The sequence below is a fragment of the Sylvia atricapilla genome, chromosome 24 (genome assembly GCF_009819655.1).
Source record: "Sylvia atricapilla isolate bSylAtr1 chromosome 24, bSylAtr1.pri, whole genome shotgun sequence".
NCBI classification, from domain to species: domain Eukaryota; kingdom Metazoa; phylum Chordata; class Aves; order Passeriformes; family Sylviidae; genus Sylvia; species Sylvia atricapilla.
The window spans coordinates 67,489-92,037 of record NC_089163.1 but is presented as its reverse complement, the minus strand read 5'-3'; the positions used below and the strand labels follow the sequence as shown (position 1 = coordinate 92,037).

At 53.5% G+C, this 24,549-nt stretch overlaps 2 protein-coding genes across 5 annotated transcripts in view; both read right to left on the bottom strand.

Moving 5' to 3' along the window:
- Nucleotides 1-24,549, bottom strand: part of ASAP3 (ArfGAP with SH3 domain, ankyrin repeat and PH domain 3) — a 191,185-nt gene that overhangs the window by 153,549 nt on the left and 13,087 nt on the right. Inside the window, exons 17-26 of one of the 4 annotated variants that reach the window (XR_010745314.1) lie at nt 24,329-24,509; nt 23,867-23,952; nt 23,640-23,755; nt 23,479-23,546; nt 23,199-23,306; nt 22,836-23,079; nt 22,475-22,748; nt 21,842-21,986; nt 21,569-21,691; nt 21,044-21,293 (exon numbers count right to left, since the gene is read on the bottom strand). Coding sequence is in view for 3 of the 4 variants with exons in the window: in XM_066335189.1 (XP_066191286.1) it covers nt 21,219-21,293; nt 21,569-21,691; nt 21,842-21,986; nt 22,475-22,748; nt 22,836-23,079; nt 23,199-23,306; nt 23,479-23,546; nt 23,640-23,755; nt 23,867-23,952; nt 24,329-24,509 (1,420 nt within the window). In the remaining variant the exon portion in view is untranslated. Of the gene's footprint in view, nt 1-20,407; nt 21,294-21,567; nt 21,692-21,841; nt 21,987-22,474; nt 22,749-22,835; nt 23,080-23,198; nt 23,307-23,478; nt 23,547-23,639; nt 23,756-23,866; nt 23,953-24,328; nt 24,510-24,549 lie in introns of those variants that run through there. The other 3 variants (XM_066335189.1, XM_066335190.1, XM_066335192.1) reach the window with 3 other exon arrangements.
- TCEA3 (transcription elongation factor A3) lies at nt 12,601-19,375 on the bottom strand. Its single transcript, XM_066335205.1, has 14 exons — nt 19,198-19,375; nt 17,694-17,756; nt 17,486-17,591; nt 17,022-17,172; nt 16,686-16,754; nt 16,431-16,499; nt 16,231-16,305; nt 15,869-15,946; nt 15,598-15,752; nt 15,246-15,302; nt 14,225-14,379; nt 13,545-13,691; nt 13,398-13,469; nt 12,601-13,260 (listed from the first exon to the last, which is right to left on the bottom strand). Exons 1-14 carry the CDS (start codon nt 19,264-19,266, stop codon nt 13,252-13,254), a joined length of 1,275 nt encoding a protein of 424 aa, XP_066191302.1. The 5' UTR covers nt 19,267-19,375; the 3' UTR covers nt 12,601-13,251.

Genomic DNA, 24,549 nt, shown 5'->3' with positions numbered 1-24,549 from the left:
ATGGTTCCTAGAGAGGGGCACACACCATGCGTACAGGCACCATTTTCTCCATCCTGTTTCCTGCTTTCCACTCACATTTACAAAACCATTTTATAGGACTCTGTTGATGGAACATCACATCCCTGGATGTTCAAGAGGAGCCAAAATTATTGGGACAGTAAATGAATAAAACTCTCAACAAATCCACTACCCTAGAAGTCAAAAATCAGATACTGCTTGGAAAGCTTCTGGAATGTTTCACCTGCACCCTGCCAAGAGAGGGAATTATATGCATGGCTTTGCTCTTGGGGTAGTGAATTCAACCCTTTCTGGGGGGAAGTAAAGAATCTGATGGCAATGGCTATTGTCAAGCCCACCAGCTCCCTTCCTCTCCTCTTCCTTTCCAAATGGTGAAACTGTCTGCCCTTGGGGGTGCAAATCCATTGTGGGGTCTGCAGGCCAAGCCTAAAAATAGGAGGATGTGTAGCAGGAGCTGGGAGAGGGATCATGGTGCAGTAGACCGTTGGGTGAACAAGGCAGACCTGGGCAGAGCAGAGCCAGTGCAAACAGGAGGAGCCTCATCAGGCTGAGCTGATAGCATTTTCCAGATCAAAAATGGGAAACTGGCAATGGAATGTAGGCTCCTACAAAGCTGGAAATCCAGGCAAGTGCTGCACCTCCCAGAAAATGACATGAAAAAAGAGCAGGGTTGTGTTTGCTCACTCCTTCCTTCCTTCCTTCCTTCCTTCCTTCCTTCCTTCCTTCCTTCCTTCCTTCCTTCCTTCCTTCCTTCCTTCCTTCCTTCCTTCCTTCCTTCCTTCCTTCCTTCCTCTTATAGAAGTGATGCACCAAAAATTGCAAGGGGATTTACCAGCCTCCTCTCCCTGAGCTGGTGTCACCATTCTCCAGGGTCTGATCCCACCCATCCTGACTCAGAAAACAAAGTAGTCAGCATGATGGAGGCACCAGGATGGAGCTCAGCTTGTGGTGAACCACTTTAGGGGGGCTCTATTGGCAAACTAGCTCTCCTTATTTATAAGCATGACCCAGGACATGTGCAGAATCAGACCTTGGGGAATTGCAGCAGAAAATGTCACTTTGTTTTCTGTAGATCTGAGGTGTTTTGGGGCTTGGGAGAGAATGGACCAGATGCTCGATGAGCATCAGCCCAACTGCACTGATAACCACCGAGCTGCAAGTCCAGGCTGCTCTCCCATCTCCCCAGGGCTCATCACTTCCCCTCTCTCCACTGACAGCTCCAGATAAATCAGCCTTGAAGAGGAAAATGGGCTGATTTGTGTGTTTTGTTTCCCCATGTCAACATATCTGAGTGTTTTCATACCTTGCGGGGCAGCTGCTGCAAAGAACAAAGCCCATCCGTCAGGGGAGTTAAAATTAGATGAGATTCTTCTCTGCCTCACCATTCTGCATGGCTGCATGTGAGGTGGGGGGTTTGCGCATTATTTCCTCAGCATTGTTTGTGGAGAGGCAGGGTGTCTGCGCACTAAGATGGCCGGAGTCGGACAGAAAGGCCAGAGGCTGGACAGAAAATCTCTGCTCACCACCTTGCAGGCAACAGCCCCTCTCCCAGAGCTTGGCAATGTCTCAGGGTGATGCCACCAGTATCCCTGAGATGTTCTTGGGACATGAGAGGGTCTGTTCTCCTGCTGGGCTCAAGCTGGTGACAGTGCCATCCTGCCCCAAGCCTGCTACTCCCACCCAAGGCTGGGGCAGCGGGACCCCTTACAAATACATTGTGAGTGCATCTGCTGGTTCATCTTTTTCCATGAAAAATGCCTCCAAAGTGATGATTGTTTCATTGGAGGGGTTAATGAGCCTTTTTCCTTCACCCAGGCTCATGCCTGGCCTTGTGGCAGTGACAGGGACAGGGACAGTGATAGTGAATATCTCGTGGGCACCAAGCTATGCTGGCAGTGAAGGAAGGATGGGCATCATCCCCCATCCCTGGGGAACTCAAATCCCCACAGGAGCCTTTCTCCCTGATTGTTGCTTATTTTCATCACCCCACTGCCCCCCTCTGTGCTGTCTTTGTCTGACGATGGAGGACTGACTGGGTACTGGCAGCGTCTCCCAGGGTTCTGGGGAGGTGGGAGCCTGAGATGTGCCCTCCTCAGCTGGTGCTCAGAGGTGGCAGGGCTGCTTCCATCCGATGCACTTCGGGAACATTAACAACCTGTGAGTCATCTCATAAATGAACCATCGTGGAGAGGGTGGGATTCAGGGCAGGATGCTGCTCCCAGAAAGAGCCAGGCTAGAAAGATAAAGCTTTTTGCTGCTGGTGGAAGGAATTGGTGTCAATGTGACCCCTGGGCTCCCGGAGGCGTTGGGTTTTCCTGGCCAGGGAGCAGGTCCTTTGAGACTGAGACCTGGGGACTCTGTGTCGTGTGGCTTGGGACTGGTTGTAATCTGGGGACCACATGTCCTTGTGCCAGGGCTGGTCATGACATGCTGGAGGGCCAAGGACCCTGTGCACATAGGCAGACACACATGTAGCACTACCAAGGGACAGGGAGGAGTGATAGGTCTAGGTTTCCCAAGAGGTAAGGTCTGTTTATATGTCTTCTGTGAGTCTGACAGGAGATTTGCCAGTGTCTGTTACTGTACTAACAGGATGGGGGTTAGACCCATGCCAAATGTGGCTTAAACCCCCTGGGCAACCTTCAACCACCCTGATCATGGAGGAGGCAGGTTTCTTTCTCAGCATATAACTGTTACATTTTCTGCGGCTTTTTAGCTCTGAGCCACAGTGCAAGGGAGATGGTCCTGCCATCACCCACATCCCTGGATGCCAGTTCTGGATGGGATGGGCAAGTGGCTGTTCAGCTCATTGATTCACCTCCTTGGAGGGCTCTGGAGATGCTGGGAAAGAAGCGGGTGTTGTCTTTGATGTTGGAAATCCAGGTCAGCTGCAATACTGCTGCTCTCTAACTGTGCCAAATCACAGAGTGCAGCTTCAGTGCCTTTTGCTCTGCACTCAGATCCTGGGTCTTCCCTCCCCTTTTTTGTGCTCCTGCAGAAGTCCATGGGATGACTTCAGTTTGGGGTTAGGAGAGGATAGGAGACCTCCTTTCAGTGGAAACCTGGTGGAAAAGCACAGGAAGGTTTGAATCAGGTTTGGTTTGGGGCTGAAGGATTGAGATTTAGGTGATTTGGACCTGGAGGCATCAAGAGCTGCAGAAAGAGTATCAGCTCCCACCAGCTCTTCATTTTTGTGTCAGTCATTCCCTGCCAGCACCCAAGATGTGGAGGTCAGAGAAGCAATGGCATGGGAGCAGTGGCAGTTACAGGGTGTTTTAAACGTGTAATTTAGGCTCTTTTCCTGGTTATCTCAGAGATTTTCATATCCTGTGCTTGGCTTGGGTGGGGTGGCTGCCTGGCTGTGAGGTAGCATAGTGTGCCCCCTCACAGTGTGGGCTCACAGGCAGCAGGTTCTGAAATGATGGTCAGGTTTATGACAGGACCTGGGAGGTTTTGAAGATGCTCAGCAAGTCCTGAAAGCAAGAGTTGTTCAGGGAATCTGGCTGCAGCATCCCTCACCTGCATGGGTTTGGTCCTGGATGTAAGGAGGGGTGATAGATAGCTCAACACTGGGGCAGGACTCATCCCAAAAAGCTCAGCAGACCTCAGGATTTTTCCTTGACACTTAGATCGAGCTCTGAAGGGCTCAGGATCTGGGATTCAGCCGGAGTCAGGCTGGATGCAGCTGTGGTCAGAGACAGAGCAAAGCTCTTTGGTCACCAGCTACCTGCTTTCCACCTGGCTCATCCCTGACTTGTCTGAGCTGGATCTCCAGCTGAAAAGCTAACAGGATCATTTGTTGGTTGGTGAGGAACATTCGTAGTGATGCCACCCCTGATGCAGCTGCCTCCAAGGATTCCTCCTCCAGCCCTTTGTCAGAGCTGGGGATCTTGCTTTGCTTCAGTTCCCAGTATGATACCATCAGGTGCCTGCTCCCATCTGTCCTGGCTGGTCCAGTGACCTTGGGAGAGAACTCAGGAAGGGCAGCATGCTTTCCATCCACAGGGACACAGATGATGGCTGGCCAATGCTGTGTTTTTCCAAGACAGCCATTTGCTTCCCTCTCTGCTGTCAGGGGCAATGCCAAGCCATGGGACAGAGCCAGCGTTTCCAGTCAATCAGCCAGCACTGGGAGCCTCTGGAGAGCAGGTGGAATGGCATAGCTCTTCCATGGTCATGGTGCTACCAGACAGGGGAAAGCAAGAGACATCAGGGAAAAGAGTTGAAAACCATCAGTTGTGGGTTGCAGAGGAAATTTCTGGCTGTTTGTGCCCTGCCATGAGAGCACCACTAACATCCCAATGTTGGGTGTTCTGGCCATCCTGAGAGTGGGCTCCCAATCCAGGGTGAGGACAGGGAACAGGAAAGAGCCAGAGGAAAAGGAGCAGTGATGGCATAGGCTGCTGTGCTCAGCCTCTCCCAGCTTCAAAGGCAGCTCCTCCTCCTCCAGCCTCTCCAGCCTGCAGAACCCCAGACAGCTGATCAGAGCAGGTGATTGCTCTCCCTCTTTTCTTTCTTCTTCTGAAAGGCATAAAGCCCACCCTTTCACCTCCCTGCATCTTGCAAACGTGCTGGGATCTTCCTCCCACCCGCTTTTCCTCTCTTCCTCTCTGAAAATATTCCAGCCTAGCAGGATGCCAGGATCAGACTCTAGCCACATCATTGTCCCCTTCCTGAATGCCTCTGCCTTGGGAAGACATTTTCAGGGAAGATTTCCTCTCTCATTATCAAATCGGGTTAATTTTTATTCTTAAGACCACTTTTAGAGCTGCAAACCTGCTAGGCTCAGCTGGGCTGTCCCCAGGGAGCACTTGGGCAGCCTGGCCTGTGGTTAAATGAAGATTAGTAATATGGAAAAATTGAAAGCAGTGATTTAATGATTGGAACAGCTCTTCTTCCACAGCTATCTGTCAGCCTGTCTAAATACAGATATATATTTTCTAAACACCAAGTGCCAACATCCCTGCTCTGAGACTGGTGAAGCAGCTGAGAGCCAAACACAAGGATTTAAAAGAGGAATACTAAATAACTGATGTCCAATGAAAGCCTTAGGTGGAAGGAAATGCTCTGCCAATAGATACTTATTTACATGGAGAGGAAAACAGCTGGAAATAGAATTTTTCCTCTCTCCCAAGATTTCAGCTTCAGCAGTATGAAGGAGAGGATATTTGATGTGTAAATCCTTTCCTGCTGCTGGGTTTGGTGGAGGCAGAGCCATGTTGGGAGCAGCCCTGGCTCAGCATGGTGTTGGCTTAGATAAAATATTCTTGATTTAAAGGATTTTTTTAATTTGGGTTTTTAACTTGCCCTTCTTGGCTTGCCCTCCCATGGCACAATAGGGAGCAAAACTTGGTTAGGGGTGGCCACAGTTCCCAGGAGCTGTACCCCTGTCCCCGTCAAGGAGCAACACACACACACATCCGTATGGATGTGGCAGTGTGACTGGGAGCATCAGAGCAGCAGTGTTGCCAGGGATGAAGGGAAGGCAGTGTTTGCCCATAACCACCTTCAAGGTGATGCTCCAGCCTAATTTCCAATTCCAGAATGGATTTTTCCCATCAGCCTGATGGAAAGATCCATCCTTCTCCCTTCCACAAATAATTGCACTCTATTAACAGTTTGAATGGTCTAGACTAAGTCTTCCCATTTCTCCCACAAATGGGGCCTTTCTTGCCCACCCAACAGCACAACAACACTCCTCTCCACGGCTTTGGGACCAGAGCTGAGGGTGGATGCCAAGGGAACAATTTTATTCCTTGCTGTCAGCAAGACATCTTCTGAGCAAAGCAATTTTTTGTCTTGCCTTGTGCTTCTACCTTCCCGGTATCCAAGCACAGCGGAGATCCTCTGAGGGCCTGGATGAGTCACCATGACAGAGATGTAAGGGCATTAGCACGATTCCTCCCTGGGCTCTGCATCTCCCACCACCAGGAGTTTTTATATTCCAAGCATCTTTCCTGCCCTGAGGAAATGTCACGTTTACCTGCAAAATGGCTGGGCAGAGGCAGCACATCAAGGAGACAGCAGGGATGGGGGCTGGACCCAGGAGGGTGGTGTAGGTATCAGAGGGATGTGAGTGCACACACCGAGTGTCACAGTCTGACTGATGGCAGTGTGACACATGTGTCTGCAGTGCAATTAGTGCCCTCATCCTGAGTTATAGCCGGAAGCTGCAGCAGGTCCCTCCACCATGGCTGCTCGATTGCCTCTTTCCCCACAGCCCCAGCACTGTGGTGGCTGCAGTTGGTTCACTAATTACATGCCATGCCCAGACCGGCTGCTTTGCACAGTGCTATTAATTAGCATTTGCTTCCCTGACGGTTTCTGACCCTGCCAGAGCTGGGAATAAATTGGCTGCTCTGGGTAATGGGTTTGCTGTGAGTGGCCAGTGCTGGTGGCACAGCTCCTGGGTAATGGCACTGTTGCAGGACAAGCTATTTATATTCTTGTTTTGGAAAGACAAGACAGTTTGTAAGAAGAATGTGGCCCTCAGTGCCAGCTGCTCCCAACTTTCAGGCTTCTGGAGACCTTGGAGAAAAGGCAAAGAGCTGAGACAGTTGGGATTGTTCAGCCTGTAAAAGAGGCTTTGAGGTCACCTAATTGTGGCCTTCCAGTACCTGAAGGAGCTGTCAAGAAAGACAGACAGAGACTATTTACAAGGGTCTGGAGTGGCAGAACAAGGGGGAATGGCTTTCCACTGGCAGATGGCAGGGTTAGTTGGGATATTGGGAAGGAATTCTTCCCTGTGAGGGTTGTGAGGCCCTGGCCCAGGTTGCCCACAGAAGCTGTGCCCCATCCCTGGCATTGTCCAAGGCCGTGTTGGATGAGGCTTAGAGCAGCTTGGGATAGTGGAAGGTGTCCCTGCCCATGGCAGGGGGTGGGACTGGATGGGTTTGAGGTCCCCTCACATTCCAAGAATTCTGTGATTCCCTAAAGGGGCACAGATATGGCTGGGGAAGAGCTTAGGACCTGTCCAGCTTGCCCTCCTGGGGCATTTTTCCTCAATAAATAATTGACATGGGGCTGGGAGACTCTGAGATGGTGTAAAGCAGGTGGAAAGATACTTCGGAGACATTACAAACAAATCAGCATTAGAAAAGGTGGAAATACCATTTTTCCTCTGCAGCACAAGCCTTGCCTTGTCCATGCATTTAGATGCAGAGGATCACAGAGTAGGGATGAGCCTGAATATCCCATTGAGCCCCCCAGGCTCCTTGTCCTCTTTCCCATCACCTTGTGTGTGTTCTACCTGGACTAAACTTGTCCTAAATCATGTTAATCTGTAAAGAACACCGCCCCCCTCCACCCCCCACCCCACCCCGCCCCACTCACCAGCTCTGTCCTCCAGCCACCTGGCACTTCATTATATCACTCAAGATTAATCCACAGCTCCTAATTGCTGAGCGCCCAAGAGCTCCTGGCAGGAAGGAAAAAAAAGTGTCAGGCCAAAAAGCCAATATCTTTTTTTTTTTCCTCTCCAATATTTAGGTCGACCTACTGACGTAGGAAGTGCAGAGATGGGAATTTGTGTGGTTTGAGCGAGTTGGGAGCTTTTACAGGATTTACTGGGTTTTTTTCCTGTCATCTCCTCCATCCTGGCTGTAAGATGGAAGAGTGTGCATGATTCCAGCTGAAAGTTAGGAAAAATTGTATTTTGTGGAAACATTTTTGCTTTTAATGGGGGATCTTTGCTCAGTTCTCTGTGTATTCAGCTAAAGGAGGGGAAAAAAAAGCTCTGCGCCAAGCACTGTGATTTTAGGAAGGCTTAGATCAAAGTGCTCTGCAGACTCGGCAAACCTCTCTGGCGAAGAAAAAAAAAAGGGCACAGGGATTTTCTTTAGGAAAAGTATATTCTCTGATTTTCCATGCAACACATTTCACTTTAGAAATAAAGCTCAGGGTCCAGTTTGGGTTCTTTTGATGCTCTTAATCATCACAAAGCCAGGTGTGCAGAACTGCAGCCATACACCTCGACTAATAATTTCTTTCCAATGGGCTGCAAACACTGCAGATGCAAACTGATTTTCCCCCTTTTAATTTTTTTCAGGAAAAACACCCCAAAGCAAATACCCAGTCAGGGTCCACAAATATATGCAGGGGACCTGATGGTTCGTTTTAAGGATCTCAGAGTGCAAAAGACACAGCAGGGGACAACTCAGTTTACTCAATGAAAAATGCACCTTTATTTAGTGCCACCAAAATGTGATAGTGGGGAGAGAAATAAAGAATAGTAAGAAAAGATAGAGAAAGAGAGGAAGGGGATTATAGCTATCAACGTGGAGGGATGAGGCTGAGATGCCTATAGACACGATCTTCTCCAGTGGGGTGTAAACAAAAGTGAGCAGGGGTCTCCAGGGTTTTATAGGTTAGTCAAGGCGGGGACCAAAGCGGGGGGCACAGAACCAGAGCAGGAGCCACCTGTACTGAGGCAAAGCGAGGGGCAAAGAGCCAGAGTGGGAACCCCCCGTGTTGAGGCTGGGTGATCAGGAACAGGCTGCACACGGTACACGTCCGTACTCTGGTATGGACAGACCTGTTTGGGCAAGTAGCCTTGGCTCAGTCCACTGTGACCAGTTCCATTGTTCTTGCACTCCGTTCTCACGGAGGTGCAGACCAGTCCTCCGAGACCTGGCAAATGTTCCACCGCAGCCAGTCCAGGGCTCCTTTCAGAGTCTGGGGTCTCAGCCCTCAATCATTGGAGACAGTCATGAGGCATATCACATCCTTGGACAGACTCTGACACCAGTCAGTTCAAATGCATGGCTTTGCTCCAAGTATTTTGGCTTGGCTGAAGATCAAGGCTGGATTGCTATCTTTTTAAGATCTGCTCCAAAGCAGTTGAATTACTCACATCAAGACAGAGCAATGAAAGAGAAAGTAAATTCCATTTGTATACCAACCTGGGGCTGGAACTAGAACTGGCAGGCTCAGCAATTTTTCCCTCCTATTTCAGTGCTATTTGTGTGTCATTCAATGCTGGGAGTGTCCTGCCGGATACCCTTGCCTGGTTCCTACACATGTTTAGAGGCCACCATACCACTGCATCCTTTGACAACCATCCCTATGAAATCCAGACCAAAAGCCCTGCAACCCTCATCTTCCCTTGCCCCTGTAGCAGAGGCAGCACCTTGTGCTTCAGAAAACCAGTGCTTAGGTGTTTATTAAAACAAAAATCTGAATAAAAAGCCCAGAATTTGGAAGGCTTTAGCTGAGCCACAGCTCAAAGTAAGTGCAGCAGCTGAGGTTTCCCTAAAAAATTTAGGGTCTCTACAGTTCTTGCGTTCATTTAGCATGAAGTTCCAGGCTGGTGCAGGGTGTGCTCAGCTTTTGGGGTACTGACCAGCCTTCTGGGATTTGGGGAAGAGCTGTTGGAGGCCAAGTATTGGGAACATCAGGCACATCAGGCACCTTTCCCAGGTCACCAAGGCACTGGGAGTTTTCTGTACTCCTCCCAACACACACAGCACCCTCTGCATTATTCCGGCCCTCCCTAAACCACCCCAGTGCTATCTTCTGCTTTTTAAAGGAAACCAGCCCAATTCCTGAGCAGGGATGCTGACCATCACCTCAGTGTCACCACCTGTGGGAGAAGCCATGATGCAGAGGTGGGAGTGATGGGTGGTTTTCCCAGGAGATCTGAATCCTGTCTACTGATGTAGGCAAAGTGAATCGTGCTGAGAGCCTGTGGCTGTCACCAGATAAATATTGCGTGAGGTCTGGGGAGGCAGTGAGTGCCTGTGCCTAAGGGATCATTACCTATTGATTGGAAGTAAGCATGGGAATGGGCAGGGGAATCTGCTCAGTTTGTCGCAGAGGCTGCTAGTCATGGAATTGTGGAATGGTTTGGGTTGGAAGGAACCTTAAAGCTCATCTCATTCTACCCCCTGCCATGGGCAGGCAGACCTTCCACTAGACGATGTTGCTTCAAGCCTCATCAAACCTGGCCTTGGACATTTCCAGGGATGGGGCAGACACAGCTTCTGTGGGGAACCTGTGTACAGACAGCAGGAGCACTAGGACCTAAGCAGAGAAGTAAAGACCAGCTCCAAAACTGCTTTAACACAGTTCAGTTCAGAGACGCGAACCACCACCACCACACTCCATTCCTTTCCAAGAAGCCCAGGTGCTTGGGAAACCCCGGCTGAGGGTCCCTCCAGGATCAGCTGCCCTGGTAGTGGACAGGACACACCACCTCCCGCTCCATCCCTGTGCACAGGGACCTGCCACTGTGCTTTGGGGGTCAGTGACTGGGGCCAGGGGAGTTATAGTTGCATAAAGCAAGAGGATAGGGAAATGGGGTTGCCAAGGAAACCACAGAGCAGCAAAGAGCTGATTTTTTCTCAGGGTTGAAAAAATGTGGGGGAGAAGGGCAGTGGCAAAGCCCTGTGCTGTGGGCAAGCTGGGGGGACTGGAGGACAGTGAGGGTGACCCCTGGGCAAATCAGTGCCAGATTCTGTGGAATAGGGTGTCCCTGAGGTGGTTGAGGGCAGTCCCTGGGGAAGGGACATGGTCTACAGTCACTACTGGCAGTACCAGTAGTGGCTGTCCCCTCATGGAGAAGCCTGGCTGAGTTTGGACACTCTGTGGCGTTGTTTAAAGTGTTGCAGGTTGGAGGTTGAATATAAAACTCCATCAGATAGAAGATTGAGCATCTCACTGGAGTCACCTGGAGGGATTTAAAAGATGTGTTGATGTGGCACTGGGGACATGTGGTTAGTGGTGTGCTTGGCAGTTCTGAGAGAGCTTGGAGGTCTTTTCCAACTGAAATGGTTCTGTGATTCATGTACAGACAGGTAGGGAGAGGCAAGAAGAGCCATCAGCTTCTGCTGAAGCTTTGGAGCATCCAAACCTGGAGCCTCAGGCTGAGCAAATCAACCCCTGGCAGGGACCGTAAGGGTGTCTCCATCACTGCATGGTAACAACCAGCCCCAGGTTGGGCTGGAGCTATGACAGAGGTCCTGAGGGCTCTTGTCTGTATGTCCTGCCCGCAGAAGGCAGAGGGGACCAATATTAGGATTTGCTGGTGCAGCCATGGTTCTACTTCTCCAGCACTGATGAGAAATGAGAACTGAAGTGCACACTTCCCCAAAGTACAAGAGAGAGCTGAGTGCTGGCAGGATGGGCAGCTGCCAGGGATCTTCCCTGCTCCTCTTCCTCGACAGCCTGGGGGATGGGGAGTGGAGGACTCTCAGTTGGGGAGGAGAGAGGGAATGCTCCAGGGACCTCTGGAGCTGAGGGGTGGGGAGGGGATGGCAGGATATCCTAGGGGCTCAGTCCCCAGTTTGGGACTGAAAGTTTGGGAATTGGATTTTTGAAATACACACACCCACGTATTCGTGCCCTTCCTGTGGAGCAGATCAGAGACTCAGCCTGGGGAATTGAGCCTATAAACAGCTGCATACCAGACAGCCCCTCACTGTCCTCGGCTCCAGTGCTGGAGGGGGACACATACTGCACCTCCCTAGAGGCTGGAGCAGGCCTCAGGACCATGAGCTCCTCCAGCCCAAGCAAGTGGAAAAGCTTTCCCTGTGTGTGAGTGGGAACATCCCTGCACTGATATCAGCGAAGCCCCTGCTTTCCCAGCTCTCCAGTTTGCCCCTCCCATTCCTCCTCTGGGATTTCCCAGGCCACCTGGGGAGGGGGTGCAAAGTGACATTTTTGACAGAAAGACACAGAGGGATGCCAGGAGATCCATCACAACATGTTTGGAGTCTGGCTTCCTCTGGTATCTCTTAACCTGGACATGGCCGGGAGCCCCAGTCCTGTGCTCTTCTCCCAGCTTAAGGTCACAGTGATGTTTTATTCATGCCCTACAATCCACTGTATTCCTTAACTGCAGCCACACGCACTGTCACAAGCATAAAGAATGGCCTTGGAGGTTCATTAATCACTACAGTATGTTAATGAGCACTGCAGCCCAGAGAGCTCTCTCAGTGGGCACAAGGGTGGAGGGGACCCCCAAACGCAGAGGGTTTAGCACCAAAGTCAGGCTGCAAACAGCACTGACTGTGAAAAAATCAGCAGCTCAGCCCAATATTAAAAAATTAATGATGGGTTAATTAACAGCTTCACCGTCTTCTCTGCTCTCATCCTCTGGCTCATGCAGGCATGGCAACAGCACCCTCATCCCCATCCATGGCCACCTATTGTCACCATGATCTTCCTGTGTTCCCATCACACCTCACTGCCACTGGAAGTCGCTGGTGGTAATGAGGGGATGGGCTTGGTTCCACAAGGCTCCACCTTAGAACTCCTGTAACCAAAGGGATGTCTCCCAGCTGGTCCCTGATGCCTTTTCCCTGGAAAACGCTCCCCGCTGTTGGTGGAAGTTCTGCCCTACTATGGAGCAACCTGCAGCAGCCAGACTAAGTCAGGGAGCTGGTCCAGCCTTAATTAAAGGTCTTAATCACAAATCAGGTGATGGATGAGCAGCAAGCCGTGGTTATATCCCAGGCTGGGGCTGCTAGATTTGAGATACATGTTGGAATTTGGTGAGGGATCTTGGATGACCTTGAGGCTCAAGCTGGGGAGCTATAAACTTGAGACAGAGGACCCAGACCCACCTTAGGAAACAGTCTGTGCTGCAGAGACAGTTCACACCTTTATTACTCTGTCTGGAAATGTTCTTTGTCACTCCTCTCCCTGCCATCCTTCCTGGGACACAGTGCCTTCAAGCGAGGTTGGATGGTCCATTTGTCACAGAGCAGAGGGGAACAGTGGCATCCCAAGAGCATCTGGACATGCTGCAACCACCCTGTCCCCTCCATGTCCTCTCTCTGTGTGCACTTTGGTGAGGAAGGTGTTTAGGTTAAAACCTGGCCCCCTGCCACCCTCAGCTTCCAGGCACAACTCCATGTCCATGGAGCAATGTCTCTCCTGCCCTCAAATCATCCAAGTCCAGATTTCTCTCAGGAAAGGACATGCTACCCAGGTTGTACCAGTCTTCCTTCCCAGGAATGAGTCTGTTCCCAGTCGGATGCCAGCACACCCCAATCAAAGGGCAGGTATTTGCAGGGAAGAACCATTGAATTCACAGGGACCTTCTCAAGTGAACTTGACATTGCTGGAGACAAGCTCCCCAAGATATTCGAGGGAGCCCAGTGCAAGGGAACAAGGAGCTGGGGTTTAGGGACTGATGCCACCCCAACCCCTCCTTCCCACCCCAGCTGCCCAGTGTGGTGTCACAGCATCTTGTCTTGCACCATGGTCCCTCCAGCCCAACCGCCAGCAACATCAGCAGAACTGTGGGAGAAGCAGAGCCCAGGGCAGGTGGTAAGCCCCCACCCAGCCCCCAAAGCACCACTCCAGGGGGCTCTGCCACCCCCAAAGGCTAGGAAAGGCTTGGGTTGCCCAGAGCCTCTCCCCAGATGGTTACAGACCTTCCAACGGTTCCCACACTCGTTGCACAGCACAAATGTTGTCATGGGCTCATCAGCGCTGCGTGTCTGTACCTGGCGTGGGGCAGGAGGTCAGTGGAGACCTTCTGGTGTCCCTCAAACCAAGGTCCCCTGGGGACCAGGCCTGACCTGGTTGTACGTGCAGTTCTTCTTCTTGCACTTGCCGCACTGGAAGAGGTCAGTGACAGTACCGCCTGTCTTGGCCATCTGGTGCTCCCGGATGGCCTCCTGGGTCATGGCATTCCGCAGCTTCTTCAGCTCATCACTGGCCATCTCCTGCCACCAGCATTGGCCCGGATGGGTCAGTGTGGCCATGTCTCTGCTCACATCCAAGTACCATAGTCCAACACCTTCCCCATCCTCTCCCAAAACATGATGAATCCTGCTCTCCTGTGCTTGCTGGAGAGCTCAGACCCATCCAGATGAAAAAATCACCCCAACCTCAAACTAAAATTGCTACCTGCAGAGATCTGTCTCCCCACAGGGGCAACTGGGCTTCCAAGGAGCCTGATTTGTGGACCCTGGTTGAGGAGGACAAATGGAGACACTCCAGCCTGATTCCTGCCAGTGTGACATCCCACAGCCAGATCTGTGATGGGCTGGGGGTCTGCAGGACTCTGAAGGGACCCGGCAGTGCTGCCAGCTTTTTCCTAATGCTCCCTGTGCCTCATTCAGCACAGGAGTGGGACAGGGAGGTGCTGGGACAACCCCACTGTGGACAGCACCAAGCCAAGACCCAGCGCTTGGGCACCAGAGAGGCAGCATGGATGAGATCCATGGGCACCAGCCCCATGCACCCCACTGCCCACCTCAGCAGTCATGCGGGCAATGAGGCTGGGCTCAATGGCCCCACACAGCACATTCCTCCGCAGACCAGGGTTCTTGGGATCCTTCAGGTTGCTGATCCTGCTCCGCACCCGGTTGCGATACTTCATGTCTGTGCTCTTCAGCTCCTGGAAGATATGTGGGGTCTGTCAAGGAATCCAGGGGGGCATGCCAGCTTGGGCGCTGCTGTCAGCAGGGCCAACGATCACATGGAGACAGCTGATCTCAGTGGGGCTTTCCTCCCTGTGGGAAGTGTCCCCAGTCTCAGCTTTTAAGAGGATGAAGCATAGATTGAGATATGGGGAGGAAAATTACTTTGCATTGCCTTGGAATGTCTAACATCCAGGTGAGGCTGTGGGGCTCAGGGACTGTCACCAAGCCCTGTGCTGGGACAAAAGCTCATGGTGCAGAGGACTTGGTCTACTCCCTCCTTCTAAAGAACGTGGATATGGACGGGTTGATGTAGCAGTTTTGGGCACAGAGTCTGGGATGCACCAAAAAGTGAATTCAGGAGGGGAATCACCCTGGGGTTGGTCCTGGTCTCAGGGGATTGCCAGGAGAACCCCAAGCCTTGAGCTGGAGGTGGGGAGAGGTGGCTCCATCGCTGCCAACATGGTACAGCCTGGGCATTGTGACAGACTGGTTCTGGCAGGAGACACAGACACCTACAGCAGGCTCATGGAAAAAGCTTTGGCTGGGTTTGATTTATTTCCCCAGCGATGAAGGCAGGCCCCTGACCAAAGGGGACTGGTAGGGACACACAGACCCCTGCATGAAGTCAGGTGCTCAGGAGATGTTTTGCTCGGCATGAGCTTCAGCCTTAGCCTCAGCATCCTGAGGTCTGGGCTCCCTCTGCAGGCAACGAGCACAGCAGTCTGTCACCCTCTGTCCTTTTCTCTGTCACCCGTCCTGTCCCCAGCAGCACTCTTGAGCCCACCTACCCCCCTCCAGCAGATGAGGGGACATAGGGATGCAGCCTGGGGACCCCAACCCCTCAAAGGATATGGTCTTCAATCTCCGATGCCATCTTCTCGCAATTGACGCTGAACTCCTTGTAGTCGTCTAAAGAGTAGAGAAGTCAAGGGGTGACTTTCAGGTGTGAAACCAGCCACAGGTCTCACTGTACCTCCCCCCAAAAGTCTCACCTCTCCCCCTGTACTTGCCCCAGACACTCCATCTCTAAAAACCTATTTTTGCCCAACTTGAACCTTACAAACATGCATCCTCACATCCAGCCCCCTTATCAGTGATCCTAACAATCTCCTTTTCTTTCCTTTTGGGGCTGAATTCTCCTGCCAGGACTGCCCCATAGGAGAAACAGCCCAGTCTGGGGTCCAGCACCCTCAGAACTGCTCACCATCCATTCGGAGTGCAGCTGTCAGCATCTCAATGCACTTGTCCCGCACTGAGTCGCCCGTAAGATAGCAGGGGGCCAGGAAGCAGAGACTGGGAGAGAAGGAGGGGCTGTTGGGGGTTCGCGGCACCTCAGGTTTGGCCTTGCTGCTGTTGGCTCTGCAGGGGCACATGAAGGGGAACGGGCAGGTGGTAGGGTCCTGGTACAGCCACAGGGACCTGCTGGGGTCCCTTGGAAGTGGATTGGGTCTCTCCTACCTTTCCTCCTCTCCTACCTTTCCTCCTTGTTGTCACTGGAGTTTCTCTGGGAGCTGGTGGGAGCTGGAGAGAGGCTGGTACCCAGAGAGGCTCTCCTGGGAGTGGCACAGAATGGGATAGTGGGGATGACACCAGAGATGGGGCACGCAGGACATGGGGCAGGGACTGGTGGCAGGACCTCAGGCACCAGCACATTGATGAAAGCACTTGGAAGCCAACAGGAATCTCCTCAGGGGAGGATTTGCTCCTCTCAGAGAATATCTCAGTGTTGTGGCAGGATCAGGGCTCCCAGCCACTTCTCACCCCCTCCATGGTCATGGAATCTCCAAGAAGGACCCTAAAAGCATCCCCAAGCAGCCCAGGGGCACCCCCTCCTTACCTCTCCCCTGACAGTTTCTTCTGTGGGGAGGAAGAGGAGGAGACAGTTGAGGACTTGGAGTCAGCAGAGGCTCTCCTGGCAGGACAAGCCTCATGTGAGAGGGCAGCAATTGAGGCAAGTGGTGGGTGCACATGCCAAACCACAGCCCAGTGAGGGGCTAGGGTCTGGCCTCTCCCATCTTCACCCAGCCCAGCACCTACCTCTCTTTCTTGCCATCCAGAGGCGATTTCTTGGAGGACACAGCGGGGCTCCAGCCATCACTGGACTTTCTTCACCATGGAGGCCCAAAGAAAGGGAGAGAAGCTCTCAGCAACCTCAGCATACTCTGGCAATCTGTGAGCTGGATCCTGTCCACCTGTATCCCCCATCCCTGAGTGCCACCCCAGGTTGCCAGCAAAGCCTCCCCTGGGCTGGCAGAGCCTGGCGTGGGGGTCAGGGCATCCTTCAGCAAGTACCTCTTTGGGCTGGAATCCGCAGAGTGGCCCTGGGTGGTGGTGGCATGAGGGTCACACTTGCTGGGCTTCCTAGAGGCAGAGAGAGAAGGGGTCAGATGAGCACTGTCCAAACTGACCTTATCCAAGGAATAATTAGAGAAGGGAAAATAGAAAATTGTCACTTCTCCCTCCTCCAAAAACTGCCCTGGTGCTGTCCCAGAGGCAGTTTGGTCTCCAGAGGTGCTACCAGCATCCAAGGGTAGGCAGAAATGGATAAACTCTTAAGGACCAACTCTTAAGAAGAGGGTGGTATTATAATGGCCCTGGTGCCCCCAGACAGCAGGCAGGAGCCCTCACCTCTCCTTGTGCTTCCCAGCTGTATTCTTGTTGTGCTTCACCCCTTCACTGGGGCAGCTGGAAACATCCAACCCCTTCCTCTTCTTGTCTCCATCTGTGTCCTTCTCCTTCTTCCCATCTGCATCCTTCTCTTTTTTTGTGGTGGTGGACTCTGGGGGAAGGATTTGGGTGTCACAGTCACAGCCCAAACATGCACAAGGCACCTCCAGAGCTGCATCATGGGATGGGGAAATGACTGTGGAGGTGCTCAGCCCTTGGTGGGGCACACATTGATTCATACCATTCTATCCTGAAGTGAAAACAAGCCCTTGAAAAATCTGTGTTACAGGTTATAGGAGCCTGCACATCCTAGCTCTGGACTCTCCACTCCATCCCCACAAAACGCACTGGGGTTTGAGGTGTGGGGATTTCCTGGGGAGGATTGAGGCTTTAGGGGGTTCTCACCTACCCCCAGCATCACTCACCCAGAAGCCGCTTCCAGTTTTTGATGAGGATTTTGGCTGAGGCCACCACCTCTTCATCTGAGCAGTGTTTCCGCACTGAGTTCACAGCCACTCCAATCCGTGTGGTCTGAGGACACACACCGGGACACATCCTTAGGGATGTGCTGGCTGGCACAGGGCACAGGACAAGCTACCCCATGGGGTGTTCCCCCCACCCAAATCCCCTCACCTGGAGAAGCTGGATGGTCATGGTGTAGCCGGTAAGGGATTTGAGCAGATCCAGTGCCCCTTCCTGCAGCAGGGAGAAGCCATTGGAGCCCTTAAGGACGCACCAGGCAGCACCAGGAAGGGCATGACAGGAGAAGCCAAAGCAGCCCTGGGCTGCTCCCTGGGATTGCCTGACCCTCTGTGTCAACACACCAATAGAAATGTCTCACACCCATATCCTGCTGGACCATCCCAGCACCAGGTCACATCTCCAGCTGGGTAGCAGGAGCTTTTCTTAAAACTTGAGAAAACCCCACCTGCAAGAAAAATCTGGGCTGGTGGGAGCTAGGAATAGTTGGGGGATTCCTCAGTGTCCCCCACCCAGGGGTGTGAAGGTCCATGGGACACAAGCCTCGGGATTTCATCCTGACGCCCTGCAGTGGCAGCTGGGATAAAGACAGTCCAGCATGGAGCCTTCGTCCTTCTCCCTCTCCTCCTCCTTGTCCTTGGTATTTTTAGAGCCCCAGCAGCAGACACCAGCGCCCAGGTATCCTTCCCTGGGGACACAGTTCCATGGACTCCCACCATGAAGGGCTGGATCAGATCCCCCTGGTTTGATGGGTGCAGAGACATTCCTGTGCTGTAGTTGGACACTGGCTCTGTCCCATCCCAAAGTGCAGCAGGAGAGGTGTGGAGCACCCCTGTCCTTGACCCCTGGGTAATTCCTGGCAGCAAGCAGACCCATGGGATCTGGTCTGATACCAAGCACTGGCATCCCAAAAAGCCGCCAGATCCAGGGAGATGCAGTGCTGTCCTCCAGGCCAGGAGCCTGCACCTTGTCAGGGCAAAGGCCAGTGGAAACGGTCAAATATTAACTCTGAACTGGGCTTGGCACCCGTAACTGGCTCACCAGGATCCCCAGATGGAGGATCCTTGCTTGGCACAAGGGTGACAAGGCTAGATCCCAGGTTCCCCAGCACACAACCATCAAAACCATCCAGGAAACAGTGACTGACTCCCTCCCCCACCTTTGCACACTTGTGCAACAGGCTGCATTGAGGGTTGTATCTGCCAGCCCAGAGCTTTTCCTTGCTTGTACATGAGCTTCTGGCCCTGATCGGGTGTTGGTGCACAGGCTGGGGGCCAAACACCTGTTGCCCACAATCCGGCACTGCCAAGTGGTGTCTGGAGCTGCCACCCATAGGACGACCCCCCCTTACTCTCAAATCCCTGTGTGTGGGAGCAATGGGGTACAGGAGAGCCCCAAATTAGAGGCAAAATTAAATCTCCTGGGTGTTGACTACTAAGGCCTGAGGCTGGGCTTGGGTGACACAGGCAGCATCCTTTAAACTCACTCAGCCCCTCCAGGGACAATATGAGGAGTGAGAAAAGCAAACCCCCCCTTTCCCAAGCCATGCAACAACAGTCAAACATGCTTGTAAACAAGCACATGTGTAAATAAGCATGTGTGCAAATACGCACTTGTGTAAATATGTGCACCGCCCCGAGGAGCTCAGCCACCTTACCGTGCTCTTCCTGGCCACCATCTTATCCAATTTCTTGGCAATCCGGACCAGCTCCTCAGTGGGCCCCATGGCGGAGGCTCCAGCAGAGCAGGACGCTGGCGGTGGACACAGCTGGGCACTGCTGACATGGGGGTCCTGGGGAGCCGAGTGGGAGGGAGAAGAGAGGAGGAGGAAAGGGGGAAAGGGAAGGGAAGGGAGAGAAAGCAGAAAGGAGGTGGAGCTGTCCCGGCCAGTTATAAACTCCTGGCAGGAAAGCGAAATAGCACGGGGAAGGGCTAAATATAGCCGAGAGCCACGATTGCAAGAGCGGGGGAGGTGCGCATCGGGGCGCTCCGGGACGCGTGACGGTGGCGGCCATGGGGGGAGGCCGGGGTGCCGAGGGACAGCCCGGGATGCGGCTTTGCCGTCGGGATGGCTTAGGTAGGGAATCCTGAGGGGCACGGGTACAGTGCCGTGTGCCGCAGGCTGTCTTTCCCAAAGCTGGTGTCTTGCAGCAGCAAGATCCCTGGGGGAATAATCTTCGTATTGGAGAAGATTACGTATTGGATTGTTCCAATATATGTGGAATTCCAATATATAGGAATAGTTCTTATATTGGAGTACTCTACATATTGGAGTATTTTGGTACTGAGAAAACCCCATCCCTGGAAAGGTCCAAGGTCACGCTGGACAGGCATGGAGCAACCTGGTCTAGTGGCAGGTGTCCCCCTACGTCAGGGGATGGAAGGGGCCTTAAACAATCTTTAAGGCCCCTTCCAACATTCTATGACTGTGCAATGACAGATGACATGCTAACACGTCTTTGAAGCGCAGCAGAGCCCTGCCAGCTGATGGCGTGCCAGCCTGGACTGGGAGCCAGGAGCCCCTCAGGCCTGGCTGGATAGGCAGCAGTATGGTGCAGAGACCACTGGGATGTGTAGGTGACAACAACCTTGCTATCCTTGCTTGTCCCTGCTCAAGCACTCACATGGGGTGGCTGTAGCATGAGCATCCTGCTCTGCAGGGAAGGTGCCCATATCCCAGCCCTACATGGCTGCCATCAAGGGTGATCACAGATGACAGTGACTGGGAGCCTTGGGAACACATCAGCAGCTGGGGATGCATCACCATGCTGGGGACTGCCAGGGCAGGGGCTGTACCCTCAACACACTACATGGTGCTTTAAAAAATGATGGGTTTTTTAGAAATCAAAGACAGAAAACATTTTAAAAAAACTTTTTTGAGATGAAGCATTAGGCATAGAAATGAGAAGGGTAAAGTGAAGGGGTATGGAGGCAGGTGGCTCCCAAGGGACACTGGTACAAGGATATTCTGGTCCTAGAAAAAGCTGCAAAACACCCTCTGAGAGCCCCCCCTAGGGAAGGGGCGGTGATCCAGCACCCACCCCCCATGAGGGACATGGGGCAGGGGCTCTGTGGTACCACCTGAAACATCCCTCCCCCTCCAAATCAGCGAATGGCATTTCACTACCAGTTTTGGAGAAGCTTTGAACTCCACCAGTCCAGGCAGCTCCCAGAACCTGGGGTGGGGGAGGGACACAAAAAAAGACCCCTCTACTATTTCTTGCCCTTCCCAAAGGCTTCACAGTTCGGGTACAGAACTGGTGGTCCATGGCTGCCCCTGGGATGAGGAGGAGGCATCATGACTATCTGGCAGAGGGCAGGGGACACCAAATAGAGCTCCCCCATTCCCAATTCCTTGGAGAGAAGGAAGAAGAAAACCCAAGGGATGGGCAGAGCCCACAGGAAGGATGGAAGAGCAGCAGGAGCAGGGGCTGGCACAGAAACCTCAGCCCAGCAGTGCAGCGAGCATGTTCGTTCTCTGCTCCTCAGCTCCCCACCATGACATCCATGGACGGTTTTCCCAATGCAGGGGGTCTCTGGGCCCCTTTGGAGGGCAGTGGTCTCATGCCAGGATCCTGGGCACATGTGCCTTGTGGCCTGGCTCTACCAAGTCCCCAGCAGGGAGCTGCCTCTAGTCCCAGCCAATGGGACAGTGACAAATGGACCACCACCATATGGTCAGTCTTGCAAGAGATGGACAAAGCTGGCAGGGAAGACTCCGGTGCGGGAGCCATCGCCCTCGATGAAGCCGACCTGGGGGTGCAGAAAGAGGGTTGAGGGAAGTGCGAGTCTTATCTCAAGATATCAGCCCCAAAACTTCTCCCCTGCTCAATTCCAACAGGGATTTAGAGAGGCGAAGCTGTGATGACACATCAGTGAAGCCCTCCCAGCCCTCCTCCATGCACACCTGGGGCAGGAGTCCTCCATCTATGCCCCCCCAGAAAAATCAGCCTCCTTCAGAGTAGAACCAGAGGGGGAAAAGAACCAGGACTTGGATCCCAGCACCTGTCTGTGTCATGGTGACTCACCCAGATCTGCTCATCCTCCTCCCGTGTCACCACAATGACCTCCCCCTTGGAGAAGGTCAGCTCTCGTGCCTTGTCCCCCTTGCAGTCAGCCACTGCCTTTACCCGCTTCTGCCTCCCCTTGGCCTGAAATGGAATGAAGACGGCATGACAGATCCTCCTGCGGCCATCCAAAAGGCAGCACCAGGGATACAATCCCTTGATCACTCCATCTGCCACTCCAGGATATGAGGAGATGGGATGCTTGGGGATGTAGAGAGGAGGATTTGCACCTACCGGAGCAAATCTCCTGGGCATGGGCACAGGGGGCACCTTGCTGAGAGTGGGGTCCTCGGGGCCACCAGGGCTCTGGGGGGACCCAGCAGACCCCATTTTGCCCACCATGCCACCAATGCGCCGGTACGAGCGGGTGCTCTCTGAGCTGTGGGTGACAGTGGGAACAGTGTCACCCCCCTCTCTGCTGTTGCCTTCCTCCTCCCTGTTCTCCTTTCTGAGAGGTCTCAGGAGGGTCAGGGCCCCATGGGGTCTGGATCCCAGCCCCCTGGATGCTGACAGAAAGGGTCCCCAGCACCCAAACTCCCTCAAATGAGCCCATCCCACCACATTTTCACAAATGAGAGGAAAAATACGTATGATAACTTGCAGAGGATCTTGGTGTCCTCCCAAATAATCTGCATCATTATCTCCAAGGACAACCCAGCATCCCCACAGCTGCCCTTGTTTTTTCCTGTATCCCTGGGTCACCACCATCTCAGCTTCTTTAGAGACCCCAGAGGGTGGGCACCCCTTTGCTTCACAGTGATTCTCCATGCCCATGGGGGTGGCAGAGGTTGAAGCTCACCCACCAGCACCACCATGCAATGATCCCCCAACACCAAGTGCAACCCCACTCTGGGGCAGGGTCCCTACCTGAACTTGACAGGTGAGATGTCGAGGACCATGCTGACTGGCAGGGGCTGAGTGGGTGGGGGGCTCAGCTCTGGCCCCCGCCGACTGCTGCTAGTGTCCGTCTCAGAGCGGGTTTCCCAGTATGCTGCCCGCTGGCTCTCGGTGGGGCTGCGGGTGCTGGGGGTGCCATCCAGGGCACCTGTGCTGCTGGCACAAGGCAGGTTGTGTGGTGCCAGCGCCTCCACTGGCCCAGAGAAGTGAGGCTCCGAGGCCTGCTGGGGCAGTTCAGGGTGGTCTGGGGGAACACACACAATGGAGACAATGAATTTGGTCTCTGGGGGAAGGCACAGCCCCACCATGATGATCCCCCACTCCAACTCACCAGTGGGGCTGTGGCTGGGTTTGGGGCGAGAGCTGCCCCGCGTAGGGTTTTTGAGGGGCAGTGGTGGGGGGATCTCCTCGCTGTGGGCCCGGCGGGGTGCAGGGCGTGAGGGTACCAGGATGCTCTCGTAGGTCTTGTTGGTGATGTCCATCCCCATACAGCTCCAGCGGGTCTGGGGGCAGGCAGGCAGTGGGCTGGTGGCCAGTGGTGATGTGCCCTTGAAGGAGCGCTGGAGGGGGCTCACCTGGGGGTACACACACAGCTCCAGGGATGTCCCACTGCCAGCGGCCCCCAAAAGGGTCTGCACGCCCCCAGCTTCGTCACTGGGGATGTGGAGGCCCCTCACCACTATCCCACAGATACCTTCTCCTCCAGCTCATCCTCACTGTCATAGGGGAACTCTGATGGGGGCTCCCAGTCATAGTCCACATGGATTTGCAGGGAGAGCTTCCCTGTCTGCGCCTGCTCCAGCTGCCAGAGGGAAGGAGCAGGTCAGGGGGATCTCAGGATGGGGCAGCCCACAGGGGTCTCAGCACTGGAGGGACACGTCTCAGAAACTGCTCACCTTCACGCTGGCCCTCCTCAGGTGCTTGGTCCCCTCTCCCCACCCTAGGCTTCTCCCCCATTCCTCCATCCTACCTACCAGCTCCTCACACTCGCTGTACTTCAGCCTCCTTGCCACATCCAGAGCCGTCTCACCCGCCGCATTCACTAACCGAGGGACAAAAGGGGGACAAATCCAGGTTGCAGCCCTACCACTCCCACCAAAGAACTCCAAAACCCCGATCCCAACCTCATCCCAACCTGTGGTGAAGGTGGCTTTGCTTTTCAGGAGCAGCTTTAGGCAGTTGGGCTGGTTGTAGAGTGCACCATAGTGCAAGGCTGTGTTCCCATCCTGTGTCACCCGGTCCAGTGTTCCCCTTTGCAGGGCCAACAGCAGGAAAGTCAAGGCTTGAGAACATAATAGCATCCTGTACATTCCTCCCACGAGGGAGAGGGGCAAGAAACATTGGGAGCACTTGGGGACGCACCCATTCTGGATGATGAAGTCCACCAAAGGAAGGGATGATCTGTCGGCATGGCGCACAGCCACATGCAGCGGCAGCTCACCTCCATCCTGCCAAGAGATGGGAGAGAGAGATGACCCAGAGAATGCTCGTCTTTCCTGAGGATAAGGGGGAAAGAAGCACTGGATCCAAGAATGCTCATCTTCCCCTTGAAATGGAAAGAAAAGGAGTGCTAGACACATATGCTCATCTCCACCAAAATGGAAAGGAAAGAACTGAACCCAAGGATGCTTCATCCCCCAACGTATGGAAGGGAGAGGAGAGCTGACCTCAACAATGCTTCATCTCCTAAGCGTAGGAGAGAAGAAAGCTGGACCTGAGGACGCTCATCTTCCCACCAGCACATCCCTGCCCAGAGCCCAGGACGATCCCGAGCACAGCCACCCAGAGAGGGAAAATCCATTCCCTGTCAGGTGCAGGCCTCACCTGACCCTCAGGGCTGGCCAGGGGCTTGGTCAGGTCATGCCCCTCGGCAAAGGCCTTGAGCAGGGCCAGGAGGTCACGGGCTTGAATAGCTTCCCAGAGGCCGTGGGGATTGTCCTGGATGCTTTTCTGCACATAACGTCGCTCCATGTACTTGGCCATGATGTATTCCTTGCGCGCAGCCCTGCTGGGAGAGGGGCTTGGATGGGCATGGAGCTGGGGTG